Source organism: Saccostrea cucullata, unplaced genomic scaffold, assembly GCF_032062105.1.
Source record: "Saccostrea cucullata isolate Sc308-1 unplaced genomic scaffold, CSIRO_AGI_Scuc_v1 ctg28, whole genome shotgun sequence".
Classification (NCBI taxonomy): Eukaryota; Metazoa; Mollusca; class Bivalvia; order Ostreida; family Ostreidae; genus Saccostrea; species Saccostrea cuccullata.
In genome coordinates this window covers 192,501-215,079 of record NW_026939565.1, presented here as the reverse complement: position 1 = coordinate 215,079, position 22,579 = coordinate 192,501, and the positions used below count along the sequence as shown (strand labels likewise).

Here is a 22,579-nt window from a genome sequence, read left to right as displayed (position 1 = left end):
CCTTGTCCAGTGCCCACTGCAGTATCACGTGGGTACACCGGTATCGATCTGTGCTTGATGTTGTTTTCTGTTTAGACATTTTAAAGACCATGACCCTACAGATGTTAATTGGTATGACGGAAGAAGAAAAAAATTTGCAGAACAGATTTTTTGTATGCTGTGTCCGTGTCAGGTACGTAAGGTGAATATTTACGACTTAGTATATGGATCATGACTAGGCCTATGGTGCTTGTTTGTTTACGCACAGGTCTGGTACAACCAGTATATTTAGCTTCAATTACCAATAACCTTCATAGATTTTTTTACCTTCCTAAAGTAGTTTTATTTAGCTAAAAATTAAAACTTATTTCATGACCAGACTGTAACTTCTACATGTAGAATAGAAGAATAAAACCAGACATCTCAGAACATGATAAAGGCCGGATTGGTAAAAAATGTAAAGTAATCATACTTATCTGTGCCTAACACACGAGGTGGTGTTTAGTTACTCAGATCAAAAAATGGAAAACCATATTTTGCTTAAATTGTTCAAATGCAGAAATGTGTAAACTTTCTCTGCTTTGGATGACAGGTGCTTTTTAATTATTATAACCCCTTTTATAAATGATAGTGGACATTTACTTGCGAAACTTTTGTCTTTTTGAAATAAAATGCAAATTGTAAAAAGTTGCATTGAAAAAAAAAAGAAACAGCTTTAGGATCAAGTGACAAAAAATAAGGTCAGTCTTGTAGCAGGAAACAATGCTTTTTTTTAGCCTTATGTAATATTTATGTACATGTAATAAATTTATGTATGTATTTTTTTAATGCTCAAAAGGGCCCTGATTATAAATAGATATCATATTCATAGATTATAAAAGAAATATTTAATACTACAGGTGAAGCAAGCTATGGACTAGACAGTGTATTCAGCTTTCTCTGCTGAAATAATGTGACCAAATCAAGTGTCACCTGGAAAGAGGAATGTCAATGGTGCTTTTTACATCACCTCCAAAATAGCCATTGGTTTGTATTTTTTCCTTTCAATTTACACTTGCACAGGTATAAGGGAAAATCTAGAATTTTTTTCAAGGGGGTGGTAAAAAGGAGGTGTTTTATAATACATGTATTAAAAAATTTGAATTTATGATTTTTAGTCCTTGTTAGCTCACCTCAACGAAGTTGGGGGAGCTTATGTAATACCCTCGGCGTCGGCGTCGGTGTCGGCGTCCACGTCGGCGTCCCAGGTTAAGGTTAAGTTTTTTGGAGCAGTTTTCTTTTTAAGTACTTCTATGTCCTATATTGATTAGACATGCCTGGAAGATGGTTCTAGTGTGTTTCATTGTATCAGTCAAAGTTTCAGATGCTGCAATTTCAGCAAAGGAATGACCAGGTTAATGTTTTCGGAGCAGGTTAACATTTTTGGTGCAGTTTTTGGTGTAGGTTTCATTTCCAAGTAACTATAATCCCTATGTTGACCAAACTTGCATGGATGATACATCTAAGGATGGATACTACTGGGCTTGCTTCGGATGCTGAATCTGACCTACATTTTCCGGTTGATGGAACAGGTTAAAGTTTTTGGTGTAGGTTTCATTTCCAAGTAACTATAATCCCTATGTTGACCAAACTTGCATGGATGATACATCTAAGGATGGATACTACTGGGCTTGCTTCGGATGCTGAATCTGACCTACATTTTCCGGTTGAGTGAACAGGTTAAAGTTTTTGGTGCAGGTTTCATTTCTAAGTAACTATAAGCCCTATGTTGACCAAACTTGCATGGATGATACATCTAAGGATGCATACTACCGGGCTTGCTTCAAATGCTGAATCTGACCTACATTTTCCGGTTGAGTGAACAGATTAAAGTTTTTGGTGCAGGTTTCAATTCCAAGTAACTATGAGCCCTATGTTGACCAAACTTGCATGGATGATACATCTAAGGATGCATACTACCGGGCTTGCTTCGGATGCTGAATCTGACCTACATTTTCCGGTTGAGTGAACAGGTTAAAGTATTTGGTGCATGTTTCATTTCCAAGTAACTATAAGCCCTATGTTGACCAAACTTGCATGGATGATACATCTAAGGATGCATACTACCGGGCTTGCTTCAAATGCTGAATCTGACCTACATTTTCCGGTTGAGTGAACAGATTAAAGTTTTTGGTGTAGGTTTCATTTCCAAGTAACTATAAGCCCTATGTTGACCAAACTTGCATGGATGATACATCTAAGGATGCACACTACCGGGCTTGCTTAGGATGCTGAATCTGACCTACATTTTCTGGTTGAGTGAACAGGTTAAAGTTTTCATCAAGAGAGGAAAATTCTCAAATTTGCTTCAGATGCTGGATTTTGATTACATTTTCATGAAGAAGAACTAGTTTAAATTTTTTATGTAGGTCTATTTCAAAGTATCAGATCAAAATTGCTTAAATATTTTCATTTTTGGAATGTACACTTTTTGTTGGTTAATTGTGTGAATTTGCCTTATTTAAAGACAACATTCGTTGAGGTGAGCTCTGTAATCTCTGATTACCTATGTTATTTTTAATGTAAACACCATAATGTACATACAGTATTATTGTATACATATAGAAGCATTTTCTTAAGTCAGTAATTTCTCAAAGATCATATAAATATTTCAGGAAAGTTCAAGCCAGATCTGCTACAGAAAACTGAACATAAAGTGGCATACTTTTGTGTCAGGAAATGAAGAACATGTATGGCTAGACTGAGAATCTAACTGGAGATCCCTGCATCACTACTTACATGTAGGTGCTCTATTGACTTAAATACATGTATGGTTAAATGCTTGTATATAAACATATAAAAAGGCATGTTGTAAATTGAATTCAAAACTGAATTACCAAAAAAATTGTAAAATGTAAAGATGTTTTCTAACTTGAATGAAATTGTTTGAACTAAAGCATCAAAGAATTGGTAATATGATAATATGAAGAAGTCAGTATTGTTAAAAAACTTGTAAGTGACATGGTTTTTTAACAATATTGACCTCTTCACATTATCATAGCTAAATTTGCAAAATAAATCAAAATTGTTAATAAGGCCACACCAATTTAATTTCTTCTTCGTCGGACATTTGATGAAAAAAGTACAAACGGGCTAGCGGTCAAATAATAATATTATTACTTTATTGTAGGCAAAATTTTTAGGCGGGGCATGAAAAAATTGGAGCGGAGAATTATATTTTTTCTGATTTGCAGAGTAAGTAGATTAAAAGTAGGATAAATAGAGCAGAAATGGAAAAGAAAACAGCACATAATTCCCATGGTGTGGGGATTTTAAATTAATATTATTTGTATGGATTCTTAGCTTGATTACGGTTTGTCATGTTTAATTCGAAAGCAGAATGGAAAACAAAAAAAAACCCATACACATTGTAAGTTAAGGATAAATACCACAAACATTTTGTAGAAATCAACAATATATCCATTAGATTCATTTTCAGACAGAAAACCTGAATCATGTTCTCAAAGTTATGAAATTGATAATAAAGATTTTGTAATAAGTCAATATGACATGTACGAAAGTTTGTATAGATTTGTGTAGAAAATGACAGATCATCGCAATATTTGAACACAAAAGAAATCCATAAACATGTTTGTATTTTAGAAATGTTTATTATGCCATTTCCATTCAATATCAGTCAAAATGAATATCAATCCATGCATCAAATATTTGTTTGTATTGTGTATTCTTAAAATATATACATCTTTTGTTCGTGTACATTGTACTTTGCATGTGCAACACTGCATTTCCAAAAATATGCAGTCATCTGAAATTCAAACATTTCATTTAAAAGTATATCTATCATAGAATGAATATGCGTTCAAGACCTCATCATTATTTAATACAATGTGTATAAATAAAATGCAAAATATTTGCATAAAATGTTTTATCATTGTGACCGTGTCAAAACATTGTAATTATGATTTCATCAAACATTTTGTTACAATGAAAATTAATGGCATGACAAAATGAAAATTGATGAAATGGCCAACCAATTGAATTGTTGATCGATAAATTCATTTCTCAGTTTAGTGCATCAATGTCGACAACATGTCAGTTTCTTAATAAATAGACTGAAAGAAGAGGATATGAGATCAAGTCTGGTCGTTGCGCTTTTCCAGTCCCTTCAAAATCAAGTCAGCAGTTTCGATAATGAATCCTATTAATACTCACTATTTACAGTATTCCAATCGAACACACTATGTATAGCTTATTCACAACGCTAACCATCCCATTCTGATCCCAATCACTGCACTTCAGCTGTCAGCTATATATCGCATTCGGAAGCAATTCGTTTCCATTCGTTGCATATTTGTCAAAGCTCGTTAAAGCGTGAATACTTTTGGCACATTCTCAGTGAAAATAAGATTCGTTGGTCACGTGTACATGTGAGTTGCCTGCCATATTGTGTTTCCTTAAGACGGTGTTTGAATTTCGAACTGAAAGTAAAATAAAATAAAAAGTTAGAATAACGAATTTCTAAACGTAACCAGCTTGTAAAAGTTTTAAATTAGATTTTTGTGCATCAGGGACTTTTTGTAAATTAAATGTTTTGTTCATAAAGTAGAGAAGATATACTAGTATCTTTTCCTGTCACTTCAAGAAAATTGAACAAAACTAATTAATATATATTGAATACATGTATTACTTTTCTGTGAGCTTCATGGTCTCAGTCTTCAATTGAAAATTAAGCTCAGTTCTTTTAATCAAAGAGAAAAATAATCTTAAGAAATTCTGAGTAACCTACCGTAAAATATTCTGAAAATCTTTCAATATTATTTAAACAGTTGACTAAAATTGTACAGAAATGACTTTTTTCATGCAAAGAAATTATAAATTTAATGTACATGAAATATATGGAGATAACAAACAGTATTCAAGGTCAAAAAACCATAAAACAATACAAATAGGAGCAGAGCAAACACGGACCTCCAAAACATCAGAGGTGGGACCAGGTGCCATGGAGGAGTGAGCATCCCCTGCTGAACGGTCATACACGCCGTGTACTCCTTGTCATGATCGGGAAATAACAGAAAAATTCATCGTAAATTCAGTGTATAAATAATGGACTAACAATCAGTATGAAAAAAGTCAGTCGGCATTTGACTCAATGATAAATTGTATTTGCTGCCAATGTCATTGTATCGACGTCCATTGTAATCTTTCAGAAAAATTTAGATCAGAAACCTTAACATTGGAATTATCAATTACAGTTGAATCTTCATACATGTAGCATATTAGAATTAAGCATTTAAAAAAGTGCGAAACTTAGTATATAATAGTTATAAAATCGACTGCATATAATGTTTATGAAAGACAATTTTTGTGGTGGAAGGGTTTTGAGGGGGTTTTATAATAAAATTCTGAAAATCCTTACTTTTGTTTATTCGAGACGTTGGGAATTTGGCCTTAAAGTTCCTATTCTTATATATTTATATTATTATTTACATGTAGACTTAAAATATTCAAATGATATTTAGAACATATGTCACATTTTTCAATTTATTATCCATAAACTGTAGTAATCTTGAGAATGTCAGAATATAATTAATCTGTGTGATCTTGAATTCTGTAAATCTTGACCCATCTCATAATTAACATCAGCGGTACACACTTCATTTTCAGAGACGATTCATATGTAGCCAAGCAGCAACAATTTCATTACAAGGCTTGATATAGACATTTTTTTATTGCCTGTTAAAATTTAATGAATACCCAATATAAGACATGTAACATGTATTTTCCAAGTCTTTTCGGATTTTGAGTCATGGTTTATGAATACACAAATTACCTGAAATTCCTTGATTTATAATTCATGTTAGAAGGGACATATAATTAAGAAATCAAGATTTTTACAAATTTTCTGTTGAAAAAAAGAAAAAAAAATACTGATAATTACTAACAAACTTTCAAACACTCTTTTAAGCATAAGGAATTTAAAAACGTCTTCGGATAATCAATGTTGTTCTAATTATGTGCTGACTTCCGTAGGTGGGTGATAAACGTTCTACAACCAATAACAATTAATTTCAAATCAGGAACCTAACGTGCGAGTTAACGATAATGAATATTTTATTAAGAACTGTGAAAGTATATCGATTGATATGTTCAGTGAATTAAGATAATTTTCCTTTTTTGCGAAATAAAAACGAAATGATCTTCCCCTGTAAATCAATCAATTACAGCACAGATTGCTTGTCTAGATTACGTTTATTGACTGATAGACATCTAGAACTGTATTGAACAAATCTCTGTGCTTGATTTCTTTTATATAACGAAGAAAAAAGAATCTTTCTCATAACAGACTTGTGTGAATTCATTTCATAAAAGTGCATAAACTGAACAATTTTACTTTCTCTTGATCCTTAGTTTTGTAACTAATAACAACAATCTTTGAGTTGAAGCGCCTTAACATGTTTTGCATGAAATATAGAGATAACGAATAGAAAGCAAACTCGGAACTCCTTAGAAACAATACAAATCGAAAACATAGCAAACACGGACCTCTAAAAACATCAAAGGCGGGACCAGGTGCCATTGGTGATCTGAAGGCTAGGGTTATTCTGCTGGGATTAGCTTAAGGTTAGTGATTAGCGGCAAGGGTTTGGGTTAGCATTATGGTATAATATTCATCCCCTGTTGACCGGTCTTATCTGTCGTGTTCTCCTTGTCATAGTGGGTAATCAAAAAAACAAGTTGCTGTCCTTTAAAAAAGGACTGCAATACGTGGACCATATGCATGTTTTTCTAACCGAAATTCAATTAAGAAATTTTCTAGGTGTAGTGAATATTCATGTAGGTTTGTTCACATTTTTCACAATGATCTGCCTACTTATGACTGATTGTAGTCTCAAAGCAAAGTTGTTAAATTTTATCTCCGATTAGCGGCCTAAAGTTTTGTCAGTTTCAAAAATCGGGCTATTTTGATTCATATGCATGTAACCGATAATGGCTGCGACTTGACATCTGTTCTGGATTTATGCGGAAGAAAAACAGAGATCTGATGATGGTTCACGTGTATCACAGCTCTGTAGCACGCAGAATTTTTTGTCCCCCCCCCCCCCCGCACACACACACATTAAAACCCGTTGCTATATATATACCTCTATCAAACGGTTTTGGATTGCTGAAAAAATGATGCACAAGACTTATGCCGATGAAAACTTCTATCTTTTAAAATCTAGAACTAGTCGTTGAATGACGTTTTTCATTCAAGTTGTTAAGTTACATGTATCTAAGTTCTTCCTACTTTTTAAAATGCTTGTATAATAGAATCAAAGTTTAGTTTGTATATAAAAGGTATATGACTGTATAAGAGGGAAATTCGGATCCGCCAATGACTATGTAAATGCGATATTCGGATCTAAAAGCGCGATTTGCAAATAATGGCATATTCTAATTCGAATAGGGCGAATTATTCTATGGGCAGGTTACCTAAGGTGCGAACTCTCCAGCATTCTCGCGCATGCGTAGCCTGTCGTTTGCCCATGGCATCCTGTTAAACCTCGCTTATATATTTACTGCGTGGACCTCAGGGTCCACGCAAAAAAATACGTAGACAAGTAAGTGTGAAAATAATGGCCTAACAATTTGTACCAAAACTTACAGGTCTACATTCGACTTGATGATAGACTTCATTTTCTGACAAGCTCATGATATCGACCATAGAATTCTCGATATGTTGAATTTAAATGAGATACTTGATATCCTTGTTTTATCAACTTATTTGTTTGTATCTTGTTTCATTTCAGAAAATGTTTGTAAGTCATTTGAAAAATAAAGAAAACACGAATCTTTAAATCATTTTAAAGGGTTAATTAAATGTTCAATTTGGTAGTCACATACTCACATATTAGTAGTGTAAATTTAACAAACTAGAGGTAATATGAGCACTAAAGGATACCCCCATATGATTATAATGGCAAAAACTATATTTTGCTCTAGGAGTCCCAAAATAAGTGTCAGATAAAAAGTAAATAGAAGTTGCACAATGGCATTATATAATGAAGAATCTGTGAAAGTGGTGTAGAAAGAGTTGCGGATAAAAGATGGGTACCCTTTCATATTATAGAAAGAATAACAGCGTCAATGTTTTCATTCTAGAAGCCCGAAATATGTGTCCGATCAAAAAGTAAAATAAGAGGTGCACTATGTAACTATGATTTTGTAAGAGTTTCTTTAAACTTCAATCAGTGGTATAAAAGGAGTTGTGGATGAGAGATGGGTACCCTAAAGCGTAACAGATGAACCTACAGATGAACGGACGGGTAGACGGTCAAACAGAGTATACCCTTCCACTACTTAGTATTCCAATTTAAACGTTTGACTGTAATTTGCGTTTGAGTTTAATTTTCGTTGTTTTCGAAGTATGGAGAGACCCACGACTTTTTGACCACCACGAAATGTTAAAGTTCTTATGCAATTACTACTAAATATTCTCCAACAACGAAATCAAATCCCCACAAACCAATTTTTTTCTCAAACCTTGAAAATTTGACCCACGAAAATATGTGATTCTACAGTATTTAATTCGTAGGTAGACATTACACATTTGATTCGAATCCTTCAATGTTTTTTTTATGATTTTGCACCACCAGCCTTATTTTCTTGATCGAATAACAATTCGTTTACCTTACCATTCGACAATTTTAAGAAGTCAAAATATGCATGTAACAATGTAGGTAATCTTTAGAGTAAGTTCAGGTTAATACACTTAATTGTCATTCTCTCACATTACCTTTATCGTTGATGTCTTCTGACATATTGAAAGATATCCCTAGCAAGACACAGCTAAACACTATGAAGAAAATAGCTACGGCCCCCACAATCCTCGCGATGACTTTCCGCCTCACCTCGGCGGCGTCGATTCTATTTGAGGGAGGAGAACTCTTCGTGGTATTGGTTGTGCACGTCTCTTCAAACAGGGAATCGGGTAACTCTATTTGTTGGGACGAAAGAACTTCGATTTCGTCATGATTTTCATTGTTCATGATCACATTTGATATTAATTTCTTGTCAAAATAACATATGCTGCCATTTCTGGTAATTTAATCCATTTAGAATTAAACCATTTAATTTATGAACAGACAAGGAAGTTCCAGATTTTCTATCACCAATAAAGACGGCCATTTTTTTTTCTTCCTTCTTTTTAGCTAAATGTTTAATAGATCACACTTTCAGTCTTGCAGCAATTTATGCGATCTATAACAGTAAGCAGGAAAGTTGGGGTTGGTAGATGGTTTTCTTCATTAATCTGCACAGAGGCGGTAGACCAGTCTAACTTCGTGTGATTTATGAACATTGATGAGTAAAGTGGAAAAGTTTATCTTTTTTGGTACACCCTAATCAGCTGTTTCCATCAATACTTAGATGCGTAACAGGGAATCTGGTCAATTTCGGCGAAAACGTCATGCTATTAAATAACTCCTAACCAAATCTATTGTAGCATTCAACGTAACACGGAAAAGTTTGAAATGCTTCTTCTTCAGAAGAGTGAGATGAATTTTTATATGCCGAGATTTTGATTTCCGGTTTCCATAATTTGAATGATTTTCGATTACTACTGCTTTGTGGCAGTGTAATATTTTCCTGGCAGTTTTAATTATGTTTATGATATGGCATGTCAGTATGTTTATAGTGGATAGGAAATATTTTGATTGCTCGATAAAACGACGGTTCAAACGCACCTTTTTCTCTTTTTTAATGCTGTTTAGTGCGATTACTAAAGAGCTAACAGATCAGAGTGTCTGGAATTAATTCCCGAAAAAAAATCTTGTTTAGATTTTCTTTTTTATTCACAGAGTTAATTAATTTGTCTCCAATGAAAGTACACAATCAAAAAGTGCGTTAGATTTAATTTGCCATGATTGTTTGATATATTTAGAGTTCAATATTAATTAAAGAGTTCGCGTACCTGATTATGTTACTTTTTGAACTTTGAATGAAAATTGAATGCAAATACTTAAGAGGTTCACATGCATATAAAAGCTTTTAAATCCTGCAATGTCATGCTGTTATTTTAATGAATAAATATACTTTAATCTTTGATGACGATACTTTGAACTAAACAAAATTAATAAAACACCCTAATAATCAGTTTCTCCACACATAATGTGGTGTACTACCGCTTACGTTAATATATGGTTGAGGGACTTATATAAGGAGTGTTGTACAGTAGTATTTCTCCGACGGTCAGCTTCTTCCGAAATTCTGTGTTCTAGAGGACCCCCACCCCCGTAAAATCTTACAATAGTGTCAAATGTCAATCTTATTCTTCCTCAGAGTAAGATTTCCTCTCCTTCATCAATGTTTAGATCTGATGTAATATCTAAATGTTTTGGCCAAAGGTTTCTTTTATGAAAGCCAACTGATTTTTATGTTTCCGACTTAAGAATTTTTGAATTGAGTATAAAATCATAAAAGATAAACAGTGTAGTTGACTCAATTTACAATAGTTATTTCCATTCAAATGAAAAATATACCATTCAGTTTATCCTGGTGTACATTGAAATAAAATTCACCACAGAGCCTGTCATAACTGTTTAGTTTTTGGTGTTTTACTGACTTTAAATGGTAAAGGCCGAATAACAGCAAAACTGTATGACAAACGAGAGGGCTTCATCTTTCCCATCATTATCTTTCCTTGTTTATGAAGCAATTTTCCGCAATCACATGCATATGGTGTTATGGATCTAAACACATTCTCCACCCTAGATCATGCTCTAAGAAGGATCAATCTTTTAACCAAGACAGGGTACTCAAACATGTTACAGGGATTTCAACTATTTCGTTTGAAGTCAACGCTTCTGTGGTCGTTGTAATGAAATATCCTCCTATCCACGTTTTGTGTTCAGCAAATTCAAAAGTGAAAAGAATTAGATAGATTACATCGTCAATATGTACTGGTCCCTGCTGACAAAGCAGGTAGCAACATTGCCTTCGTTTGTAAGGCTCATCATATAAATTGTATTTTAGAGATCAAGGATTTAATTCTACTAGTGGTAATCCAACTTATACCCATAACTCCCTTTCTAAGGAGGAAATTCTTCAAAATCATGTCAGATTTGAATATTTTTGATATTCCCAACAACCAGAAATTATTTGAATTACCATATCTATATTGGACTCCTAGACCACAAGAGTCCAAACAAAGATTCATAGCGGGTTCCAGTAAATGTTCTACCTAGCCTCTGTCTTTACTACTCACTATTAACAGTAGCGAGGCGAAACTTCAGGTGTACTGTGCAGGAATACATTCGAGGAGTGATGTGGATACTTAAAAGATTGAAATCACAAAATTTCCCCAAAATCAACAGCATAAAAACTTACAGGACTGTTCAATTTTATATACAAACATTCCTCACGATATAAAACCATGCTTTTTGATATCAACGACAACTGCTTTTTAATAAAAATGAAATTCGTAAATTTTCTTACTTTGTCATTGGTCATTTGCAAAATTATTTTGCTAAAACAATCTGATTGTACACACAAGTACTCTGAAGTTGATATTAAAAAGATGCTTGATTTTCTGATTGACAATATCTATGTGGTTTTTGGAAACCAGGTCTTCCAACAATCTTTTGAGATACCTATGGGTACCAATTGCAGATATATTTCTGCATTCATATAATGAAGCGGAATTTGTCCAAAATCTTGAACGTGAAAAGAAGAAAACACTTGCTGTGATCTTCAACTAGACATTAAATATATCAAAGACGTATTGTCAATTTACAATGGATGTTTCCATTTTATATTCGATGTATCCCGATGAGCTTGAAATAAATGATGCCACAGAACTGACTTATCTGTTGCATGCTCTACGTATGAACAATTTCTAAAGTTCGAGGTAAATTGTTGACAAACACGTTGCTGAAACAAGAAAATCAGCAGTCTCATTTAAAGCCATCATTTCGTAAGTTCTATGATCGATACAATGACCTTGTCAGCAATACAATTTATCAAAAAGTCAAATGCTGACTGACGCTTTTCATACTGATATATTTCTCGGCCTATGGTCATATCCTTCGATCTGATCATATCAGTTGTACTGTTTGACTACGTTTACTACGCCACGAACGTAATTTACTTGAAATAAAGAGATATTTTTACTGAACGTTAACGAGCAACGCATGTTAATGACAGCAGAATAATAAAATTCATTTCAAAATGCTAACAAAAAATATTTTCTAGATTAGCCTGAAACTTTTATGAAAACTTTCCTAAAACTGTTGTTTTGTGTTCATCAAGACGAATTTGAAATAGTGAACCTTATTAAATCACATTGCAAATAGCCCAGAATTTGATCAAATCTTTTAGACATAAAGCTTGATTGTGGCGTGTTGTGCAGAATGCAAAATCAAGGTCATGAATACACAGTTTATAAGAGGGCTTATGTATATTGATTGATTGATTCTTGTTTAACGACAAAACGGGAAAAACAAAATATTTGAGAAAATCAGTAATCTTGATTATTTTGGTACACCTCCTCAGGCCTCCGTTAATGTGGACCGTTTGTTCCTCTTTGTCTTTACTTGTTAAATATAAACATTATTGAGATTGGTTACTTTGTTCTAGATATAATATATGCCGCTGAAACGATCAAATAAACAAACGAGGGACCACGCACGACACCTGAGGAAAAAAGTTATTAACAAAAGGTCACTTGACCTACATATAGATGACTTAAAATATTTATCTAACAATTATCTTTACATTTTCAAACATGTAAAATTGTTTTAAAAAGGATAATTTTGAACTACTTGTATATCTTATATATTTTGTATCATATCCGTGTTTCCCTTTTTTATAACAATGATCAAATATCAAATATAGTCTTATTATTTATTTACCACATTAAATAATTTATGAACCTTACCTATCGTTAATAATGAACGAATTAATAAATAGATTCTAAGAAATAAATGGAATACAAATTAAGAAAATTTTGATATAATTCAATTTGTCAGTTGAGTTCAACGATATTGGTAACTTTGAGAGAATGACATTGTATACTGTAAACCAAGTATTATACGCGTGCGATAAATATCAATTATTTATCGTCGCGAACCAGTTGTCAAATACGATTATTTGCCCTTTTTTGAAATATTCAATAAGTAATCACGGGTCGAAGAACTTTTGTGTTCTAAAAGCAGTTGAAATTTAATTGCATTTATATAAACGAATTAAAACTATTTGTCTAAAAATGATTAAAATGTCAATAATTATTTCAATAATTTATGATAATCTACTGTGTCTCGGTATCACCACAGTTAGAATAATGTAGCAAAAATTGCAGAATCGCAAAACGATTTTGAAGGATACAAACGGATTTGCACTGAAAATAACTTGCAAATTAATCATAACAAACCTTTTTGAGATTGCTTATGCCTTTTATCCCAAAAAAAATAATCCATATAAATACGAAAATCCAATTCATTTTCTCAACGTTTTTCTCTCGATTCAAATTACCTCCATGTTTACATTCGGAACTCTCTAGATTGTTCATAGTAAATGCACTATGCGAGTTATCGCCCGTGTTTCTTTTTGCTACATTACGAATACATGGAATACAAACCGGGTTAAGAAAATTTTAACGATATAATTTATCAATTTTGTCACAGACGAGTTGAGTTAGCAATTACGACTATTATAGGTAACTTTATAATAATTGCCCTACATGTAGTATAATTATCCAATTAGCATGACGTCATGCTCCTATAAATCTTCACTCGCTCGAATTGAGAAGAAGACCCTGGTCTCAAAACTTTTTCATTTTTGTATGATATAACAAGTAATTTACGGAGGTAGAAACTTGACAAATAAAGTTAAATTCATTTATATTACACGGAGTTCGCTGCAATTTCGGCAGAAGTATTCACAGATTTGCGTTTAAAGGTACATGGACACAGACTTGAAGTTAATGTTTTCTGTATAATATTACGACTTATATATTTTAATAGCATTTTATACAAAAATAAATTAAAAATCTTATTTCATCTTAAAGTTATTGAGACTTCAAATTTTTGGATGGGTTTGATTGACATATCCTTGCACTCTCACAAATTTTACTTTTATTCTTAATACTTGGGAAAAGTGGCGATCTTGTTGTGTATTAATGAAAAATATTAAGACTTTAATCAAGAAAAATAATTATATTCAGAATAGAAATGTTAAAAAGCAAAACTCCTTCGCAAGTATCGTTATTCTGAGCTAAGTGTTGTGTACAGAGTTTAGCAAATTGATCACACCCGTGAAACGTACACAGTTTTCGTAAACAGGACAAGAGCCCTGTTATTGTTGATGTTTAACAATTCACCGGGTGCGTTCATTCGTTAACAGCACAACTGCATTTACTGCCAATATATTGTGTGTACTCGTATGTTTTGCTTTTGAATATTTCTGCTCTGATTTCTGCTTCTGCATTATATTTTTTAATATTTTTTCATTATACACAACAAGATTGCCACTTTTCCAAAGTATTAAGAGTAAAATCAAAATTTGTGAAAGTGCAAGGATGTGTCAATCAAGCCCGTCTAAAAAAAAGAGAAGTTTTAATAACTTTTAGACGAAATAAGATTTTTAATTTATTTTTGTGTAAAATGCTATTAAAATATATAAGTTGTATTATTATACAGAAAAAATATTAACTTCAAATCTGTGTCCATACACCTTTAAAATATGCATGCATATGTATAATCTGTGTATTTATTAATCAATGGAATTCGCTGCAACTGAGTTCGGTATAGATATTTGTATAATTTATAACCCCTTTGACAATTAGATTTACCACCTTATACACATACTTAGGATAATTGGGTTAACATAAGCAAAAGTGGCCATAAAAATGCCCGTGCAATGATCTCGCTTTAAGTGGCTGCCTCTGTATAATTTCCGCTGGATGCTGTATGTGTTGTAGAGAGATGAAACATTTATAATGTATAAAGCTATAATAGGAATAGCTTATTTATAACGCATTAGACGTTCGAACTGACAGATACATTGTCCATGTGATTAACAATATACCAGGCACTAATTTTGATAGCAGAATAAACAACACGTATCCATGTTTTGCTCACGAAGCATTTTTGACGAAAAATAAAGAAACAGAATCAGCTTTAGATAAATTATGAATATTTTTAAGTGGGTCTAATACTTCTTCTACTACAAGAAAGGAGACAATAGAACTTTTTTGTTAAAGGCTGGTATGTAAGTCTCTAACAGTCAGAATACAAACATGTCTTTGTGCTATGATTATCTCATCTTAACCAAAGCAACAGAATGCTAGTATGTAAACTGATTAATTGCTTTGAAACCGTCCTTTTTCCATTTTTCTTTCAAATGTATAATTCAATTTTGGCATTTTTAATAAAAAAATGGTCAATTGAAAACTTACAGAATAGAAAATTAAATTTGTTTGTTTTAGTCGTAAGATTTTTGTGAAAAGGGCCACCGAAGTCTAAAATCTTATTTAAACCATAAGAAGTGTAGATAAAAGTTTATTAATGAAATCATTTTAGAAGCTCGTATTTTCGACACAACATGGTCAAACATTTTGCATTATGAATACACAACTGAATTTTTTTTTTTTTTTTAGAAAAATCCCTTTAATTTGTAACTCATTATTAAACTCGACTAAATTTTAAGCCTTTATAATTTCTTTGCAAGAATTTAACAAATTACATATTAGGTAACCATATTTCGGGGCTGATTTGGACAGAATTGGACGTCAATGATCACAAAACACCAAAAGAAGTTATTTCTCTGATTGGATGCAAAAGTGTATATACACTCACCCATTTCGTCAATTGTAGAAGTAAGGGCAAAGGAAATCCCCATGAGTGCAAAGCAGACGCCCAGCAATAAGAAAGCTATCAGCGCCACGCAGCGTGAGATTTTCTTTCTTTCCACTTCCACTTTTGGTTTCTCATATCTCCTTTTATGTACTGTACTTTTAGAGGGTCGTTTTGGCAGTTCGTATATAACCTTGAAGGGGGTGTAGTAGAAATGAAATGAATTTAAATTTTCAACAATTACAAAATAAAGAAAATATAATAACAAGTTAATAACTGCGCTACCCAACCAGAGTGAAATTTGACTGCAAAGACTGGATTATGACTGAGTGATAGATTAGAAGAGTTCTTCCATTAAGTCAACCGTCAGTAGACTTTCAGTCAAACTTCAGTTAACTGAACAGAATGATTAAATCCTGTGTTTTGGAGTAGACATAGAATTCATATTGATAGAAATAGTTTTCTTTACCTTTGAAATTGTAAAGCTATATTTTTTGATTCATGCTTAACCTAGATATTAATATGGAAAAAAAATTCAATACTTTTCATACAGAATGTCTACCTGAGAAGAGAGAAATTCGATGGAGTCGTCTGGTTGAATGCTATTGGTGTCGTCACTCTGGATAATGGCGTGGTGCTCATCACTGGAGATAGAAGCTTGATGACTAAGACATCGACATTGCGTCACTTTGGTCATTTTTTGTGATGTGTTTTTCAATCCATCCTAGTTTACATTCTCTGAAGAGAAAACATTGAAATATTGTATGATTTTCACAAAATATGTACAGTATAGTTTTACATCAAAAAGAAAATAATAAGAAAAACTCAATATAACTTATATTTTTCGTATTTACTATTTTACTCTTTAAAAGTGAAGGGCCAAGGTCATTTTTTCCATATTTTTAATGTCCGTCAAAATTCCTATAATAATTTTAAGCTTGTTCATTTTCCCCTTCGTTAAGCCATTGCGTAAAGATGTCAAAACATTATTTCTTTAAGATTTTGTATCAAAACTTGACAGAGGCAAAATAATTCCTGAATCACCCTTTTTCGTGCGTGAGATTTGGACTGAACATTTAGGAGGTGAATGACTGTACGTAAACTTTTTGATTACACTTCACTTGAACTCTTGGACGTACTGCATTTTATTTGCGCTGTTTTTGAAAAGGGGGGACAAGCCTTGAACTGTTTCTTTTTCTTCTAATTTTCAAGCACCAGTCCTGTTTCATTCAACTGAGACAGACTTGCATGCTGGGTGTTTTTTTTTTTGGTTTTATATTAAAATGTATATGAGAGTTGATTGAAGTAGAATTTATTCAAAATCTCAATAAGAAAAGAAAACGTTTCTTGCTGTAACCTTGAATCCACCAACATTATAATACAATATACTACACATCTTGATTATTTTTCAAATTAATTAACCATATTCATTTCCATTCCTTCATTAATTCGATATATCCATATGGACTCGAAATAAAAGATGCAACAAAGTTTGACACTTGTGTTTCATATTTAGATATTTTATAACAAAAAGGACGTGAAATAATGATATCATAACACAAAAATTATCATAAATGTGAAGACTTAAACATTTCTCATGTGTTTATAGGAATGTACCCTATCACCTGCTTATAGAGTTAATGTCCCCTAGCTGATTCGATACGCTGAAGCGATCTCTATATATAAGTACAAACAATTTCTAAAACAAGACAAGATATAATGATTAGCAAACAAGTTGAGGAAAGAATGATATCAGAAGTCTCAATTAATGTCAGCATTTACATATTTTATAGTAGATACGACGACCTTGCTAGCAAATTCAATTTATTATTAAGTTAAATCTTGCATGTCTTTTTTAAAACAAATTGTTAGGTCATTATTTACACATTGAATTGTCTACTGGCTTTTCTTCGTGACAAGGAACACACGGCGAGTATGTGCGATCGAGAAGATACCAATTCTTCTATGGCATTTGATCCCACTTCATGTTTTTAGAGGTCTGTGTTTGTGTATATATATATATATATATATATATATATATATATGGCATTTATTTTGTTTCAGGTCCCATTACGGGAGATTCGTCTTTAGCAACAACCTTAAACAGTAAACTATATAATTCTTTTGAATTTCTTGATTTTGTATTTCTACATCTTTTTACCGTCTTTCTGTAAACTGTTTTTTAAATGTTTCTTCAAACAAATAAGGGGTAACGAATAAATACAAAAAAGCTTTTTATTTGCCTTGATGAAAATGGCTATAAATATATTTGTTATTTAGAATTAATCACTGGATTTTGTTGATCGTTTTGTCATTTTTTTAAGTGGTTATTCAAAAATTATTTCACAAAATTAGACCATCAGAAAGTTATCCTTTTGACAAGCATTTCAACCAATGGCCTTTTTCTACTAATCACAGTACCCCTTCAAATTTGTCCTAATGACATTTACCTTGTAGATTGGCCTACTTTTACCAAAATTTCCGAATTTTTAACTCTGGCCATAACTTTTGAATAATTGGTGCTAGGGCTTTCATACTTACATTTTTGACCTAGACCTTAGCGTTTTGACCTTCTTCTTAAAAACCTAAACCTTGACCATAGCTTTTGAACCGTTAGTACTAGGGCTTTTATATTTAACAAGTGTATTCCTTGTGACAAGAACTTTCTTTGGAAATCAACATTGTTTTACCTTTATACCTTGACCTTGAAGTTTAACAGGCATTTAAAAAACGGCAAAGTTTTTTTTTTCGAAAAAAGTAATACTTGGTTGATAATAATAATCAATTGCTTTTGTTATGAGGGGTCGAATTACTTACAAATGCAAATTTGGTTGAGTTGGTAAGAGAAAAAAAGCGAAAAGGACTACAGCAGTGCACTATCAAATTACTAAATTTGCTTTCTAAAATTCTGATATAATCATATCATACAAAGACATGCCACACCAACTATTTTCATTCACAAATAGGATGCCAAATCTTCTCTAGTTGCTGGAAGCAGCACTATTGGTTAACCATGTGATTGATAAGGTGTCAATTTTAACAAAGGTTATATGGGACTGTTTGAATCAAGCAGAACACCATGATGTCTATGCCGCGATTTAGTTTCGCAGAACACAATAAAATATTGATAACAGTTTGTGCTTCGTTATATATACCAGATCGATCGTGTCATTTATTCTTTATTGATGAAGGCTATTAATTGATAAGGAGTCAAGGTTACATCTATGATAAAGATTTGGAAATTTACTGGTTTTAAACTTTGTCAAAAATATTTCAAATGCTAATTTTCATTTTAACTCAAATCTGCATTCGAATTACGCAATGTAGTAAGTCCATCTGCCAAATCTCCTCTTTAGTTTGAAATTATTTATTGCTACTACTTATACTCAGTTAAGTCTAATATAATCATATTTTATAAAATTAGTTTGATAGACTTTAAATATAACTAATTCATTAAAAGTGTATGATAAATATAGAAAATATTTAACAATATAATAAATTATACCTTATCTAAAAAATTTTATTCATAAAGCAATTGTTTTCTGTTCTTCTATGTACATGTATATATTATTGTAATATTTTGTAAATGTTGTATGGCTATTGGGATTTTATGTATGAGAGAGGACTATCTAAGTTTTTGGAACTTGTGTCCAATCCATTTGACATATTGTCAATAAAATATGTTCAAAACATCTAAAAAAAAAAAACGGAAGTAGAAACTTTTTTCAACGTAGATAAATTTCATTTCTGCATCTTCGTAACTTTGAAACTCGTAATTCTGAGAAAAATCGATTTTAACATTTTTGAAATAAAACTGTGTTACATTTCGAAACATAATTGTTCAGGATACATTTGCGGAAAGTCTAGCATGCTTCTCGCCTAACTGATTGTACTTATCAGGAATGACACAATGTCAAATTGATTTGCACCTCAAAAGGGAGCTTTTTCTATATGAAGTTTTCTATACATGTACTTTTCGTAACAATATTTTATAGGTAAGTAAAAAAAAATATTTGTAATGGGGAAGCTGTATTTGATCGAAAATCTGATACTGTTATTGTATGTCAAGTCATTTTATGTAAAGATCACAGACACAAAATTGGTTTCTCATTCAAATGTCGTCATTTTGTATTGAACACATCTTTCTACTAAAGGGACATACTCCAATAAGAAAGCGATTTCAGATGAAATGCTCATCCATCCATTTGCTTTCCTCCATTGATGTAGGTATGAAGAGATAAATATATAAGAATATTGTCAGAAAAGTATCGATAATGGTTGCTGTTTCCTGTATTTTATACGAATGTACTGATTCTGCCAGTATAGAAAAATTGGCAGTACATACAGTTTGTATGTACTAGAATATTGCTACCATATTATTTTCTCAAACAACCTTTCGTTGGTTTCCTTAGTGCTGTGCAGCAAGAATATAGAGAAGAACAAAATCATTTGGCAGAGTACATTCGTCGTACGTTGCTTTTGTTAGGTATACATGTATATAATTTAAAGAAATATTTTCTCAAACATTTTACCCTCATTTCTCTGTGTGAATAAAAAATTCTCCAGAGGGACGTTAAACAACAAACAAACAAATATATATTAACTTCGTTTTCTTCTCTTGCTTAATTAATATGAGCAGCCAACAATCCAAAAGATGTAGAAAATCAGGGAAAGGATAGAGTACCTGACAGAAGAATTAAGAAAATAAATTAGTAACACTGACATTGAACTTGTTGAACATTGCTTTCTATGTCGTAATTATTTAATTAGCCGATGATATCGAGAGGCCTGCATTGAAGAGATACCTTTTCTCTGTCAATGCAAAATGTATTGTCACATTATATTGAAAAATTTAAAAAACAAATTTTGTAGAGGACAGTAGTGATAACTTTGAGTATAGTCTACATGAGCGTTATACAAATATGATGTTTTACACGTGCTTATATGCTCTATCATTCATACTTTGCTCTGGAGTTGTTATAACTATGAGGGGAAATGTCCCTCCCTTGAAACCCTCCAAAGACTTTTGAGAGTACACTTGTATTACTGTTGTCTGCATGTACATGTATTTGATAAAATAAACACTCAAATAAATGTAAGAAAACATGTTCTGTGTAATCATTTTGTGAACCGTAATTCATTTAGGAAAGTTTGCATGGGCTACACTATTCCTAATTTGACAAAACCTTTGTCTAGAAATTAAATTTTGCAGTGGATGCGTTCGAACAACTTCCTAGAGTTGCGTCAAAGAGCAAGAAGACATTCTATTGGAGATGTCTTGTGTATACTTATGAACTCTTTCCATTGTTCTTTTAAGGAGGGAGTCTAATCTTGTCTTGTTTCTGACTAAATGAAATATTCAAAGTATATTTGCTAATATGTCTAACATATTAAGATGTAAGGGATTTAAAATCTATTTTTCCCTTCTCGGGCTCATAATTGTGCATCATTGAATAGAAATGGTAAACTGAGTTTGAAGTCTAGCAGGGACTATATTTTTGGCGGAACTGTAGCGTATGAAAATATCTTTATTTTTCTGATTCTAAAAAATCAAATAGAGCAATGAATTGAACTAAGAATTTTAAACAAACAAAGACTTAAGAATTTTCTAAATTGGCTGCAATTATAATAACAATGAACCAAGGTTTTAGATGCAAATTAAAAATATTTACTAAACAAAATATTATTATTTTGTTTTTGAAAGCTTCCAAACTAAGAGCAGATTTATGCAAAAAATAAGTAAAAGTTGACTTTTCTCTTTTATTAAATGCTTATAACTTTTTTTAATTTTTGTATCATTTTGTATCTTTATAGGACAACTTCACCAGATGTGAAAATGAGAAAAAGTTGGACATAGGAAGCATATAAAAATAGCTAAAAATTCCCTGAAAATTTTAGAAAAATAGAGGAAATTCGGGAGCGTCAATATCTATTTTAGTTCATTTATTTACCTTTATTTGGAAGTTTCACTTGTTAGACTCTATTTGATCTTTTCTTTTATGCTAAAATGAAAATATTTAATCTAATATAATTGAAGTGGGCATGCATTGCATTGCTTGATTGGTAAAAGACTTTGTTCTAATTTTTAATGTCAAGGAAAATGATAAATAAATGGCCGTGACTATAGACCTTGCGTCAAAATAACAGGGTCAAATTCAATCATTGTGATACCATCACTTAAATATTGATATTGCTCTCTGCAAACAGTGAAAAATTCATTATTTTTTTTCAAATACAATAAATATGAGAATGATTCCTCCTTAGGATGCAATTTCGTATTGCAAAATTAAAGAAAATTTTGAATAAAATATTATACATGCACAATGAAATTTTCACATATTAAATCGTCATTTGAAACAGGTTTTCCTCATAATTTTTTTTCTCTTGATCAGTTCCGGTTCATAATTATAGTTCCCATAAGCATTGCAGTACAATGTTATGTATAAATCAATTATAGTTCAGTTTATTTAATGGCTTGTTCTTTATTGGAGAAGTTTATATAAAGAGGAATACATTTTTTATAAATACACGTAATATAAATTCAGAAAGAGAGGGTGAAAAAATGTTTAGCAAGAAGTGTGCTTTCTTTTTTTTTTAATAAAGGAAACAATATTAAGAATGTCCAAATTGTCTATTCTCCCTCTCCTTGTTTGTAATTAAAACAAGGAAACAAATAAAATCCTACCTTGTAATATTTCCCTAGGTCAGTAATAATATTCCTGGTACACAGTGCATTAAACAGCACTCATAAACTCATAAAGGATATGATT

The 22,579-nt window shown here is 31.9% G+C and overlaps 1 protein-coding gene across 2 annotated transcripts in view; it reads right to left on the bottom strand.

Moving 5' to 3' along the window:
- Positions 1–3,609: 3,609 nt before the first annotated feature.
- LOC134253280 (uncharacterized) overlaps positions 3,610–22,579 on the bottom strand; it is a 19,017-nt gene continuing 47 nt past the window's right edge. The window contains exons 1-4 of one of the 2 annotated variants that reach the window (XM_062735796.1): positions 22,495–22,579; positions 16,372–16,547; positions 15,813–16,002; positions 3,610–4,457 (exon numbers count right to left, since the gene is read on the bottom strand). The exon at positions 22,495–22,579 is cut by the window's right edge and continues 47 nt beyond it. In XM_062735796.1, the coding sequence (XP_062591780.1) occupies positions 4,372–4,457; positions 15,813–16,002; positions 16,372–16,506 (411 nt within the window). In that variant the 5' untranslated portion in view covers positions 16,507–16,547; positions 22,495–22,579 and the 3' untranslated portion in view covers positions 3,610–4,371. Of the gene's footprint in view, positions 4,458–8,755; positions 9,753–15,812; positions 16,003–16,371; positions 16,548–22,494 lie in introns of those variants that run through there. The other variant, XR_009989098.1, reaches the window with a different exon arrangement.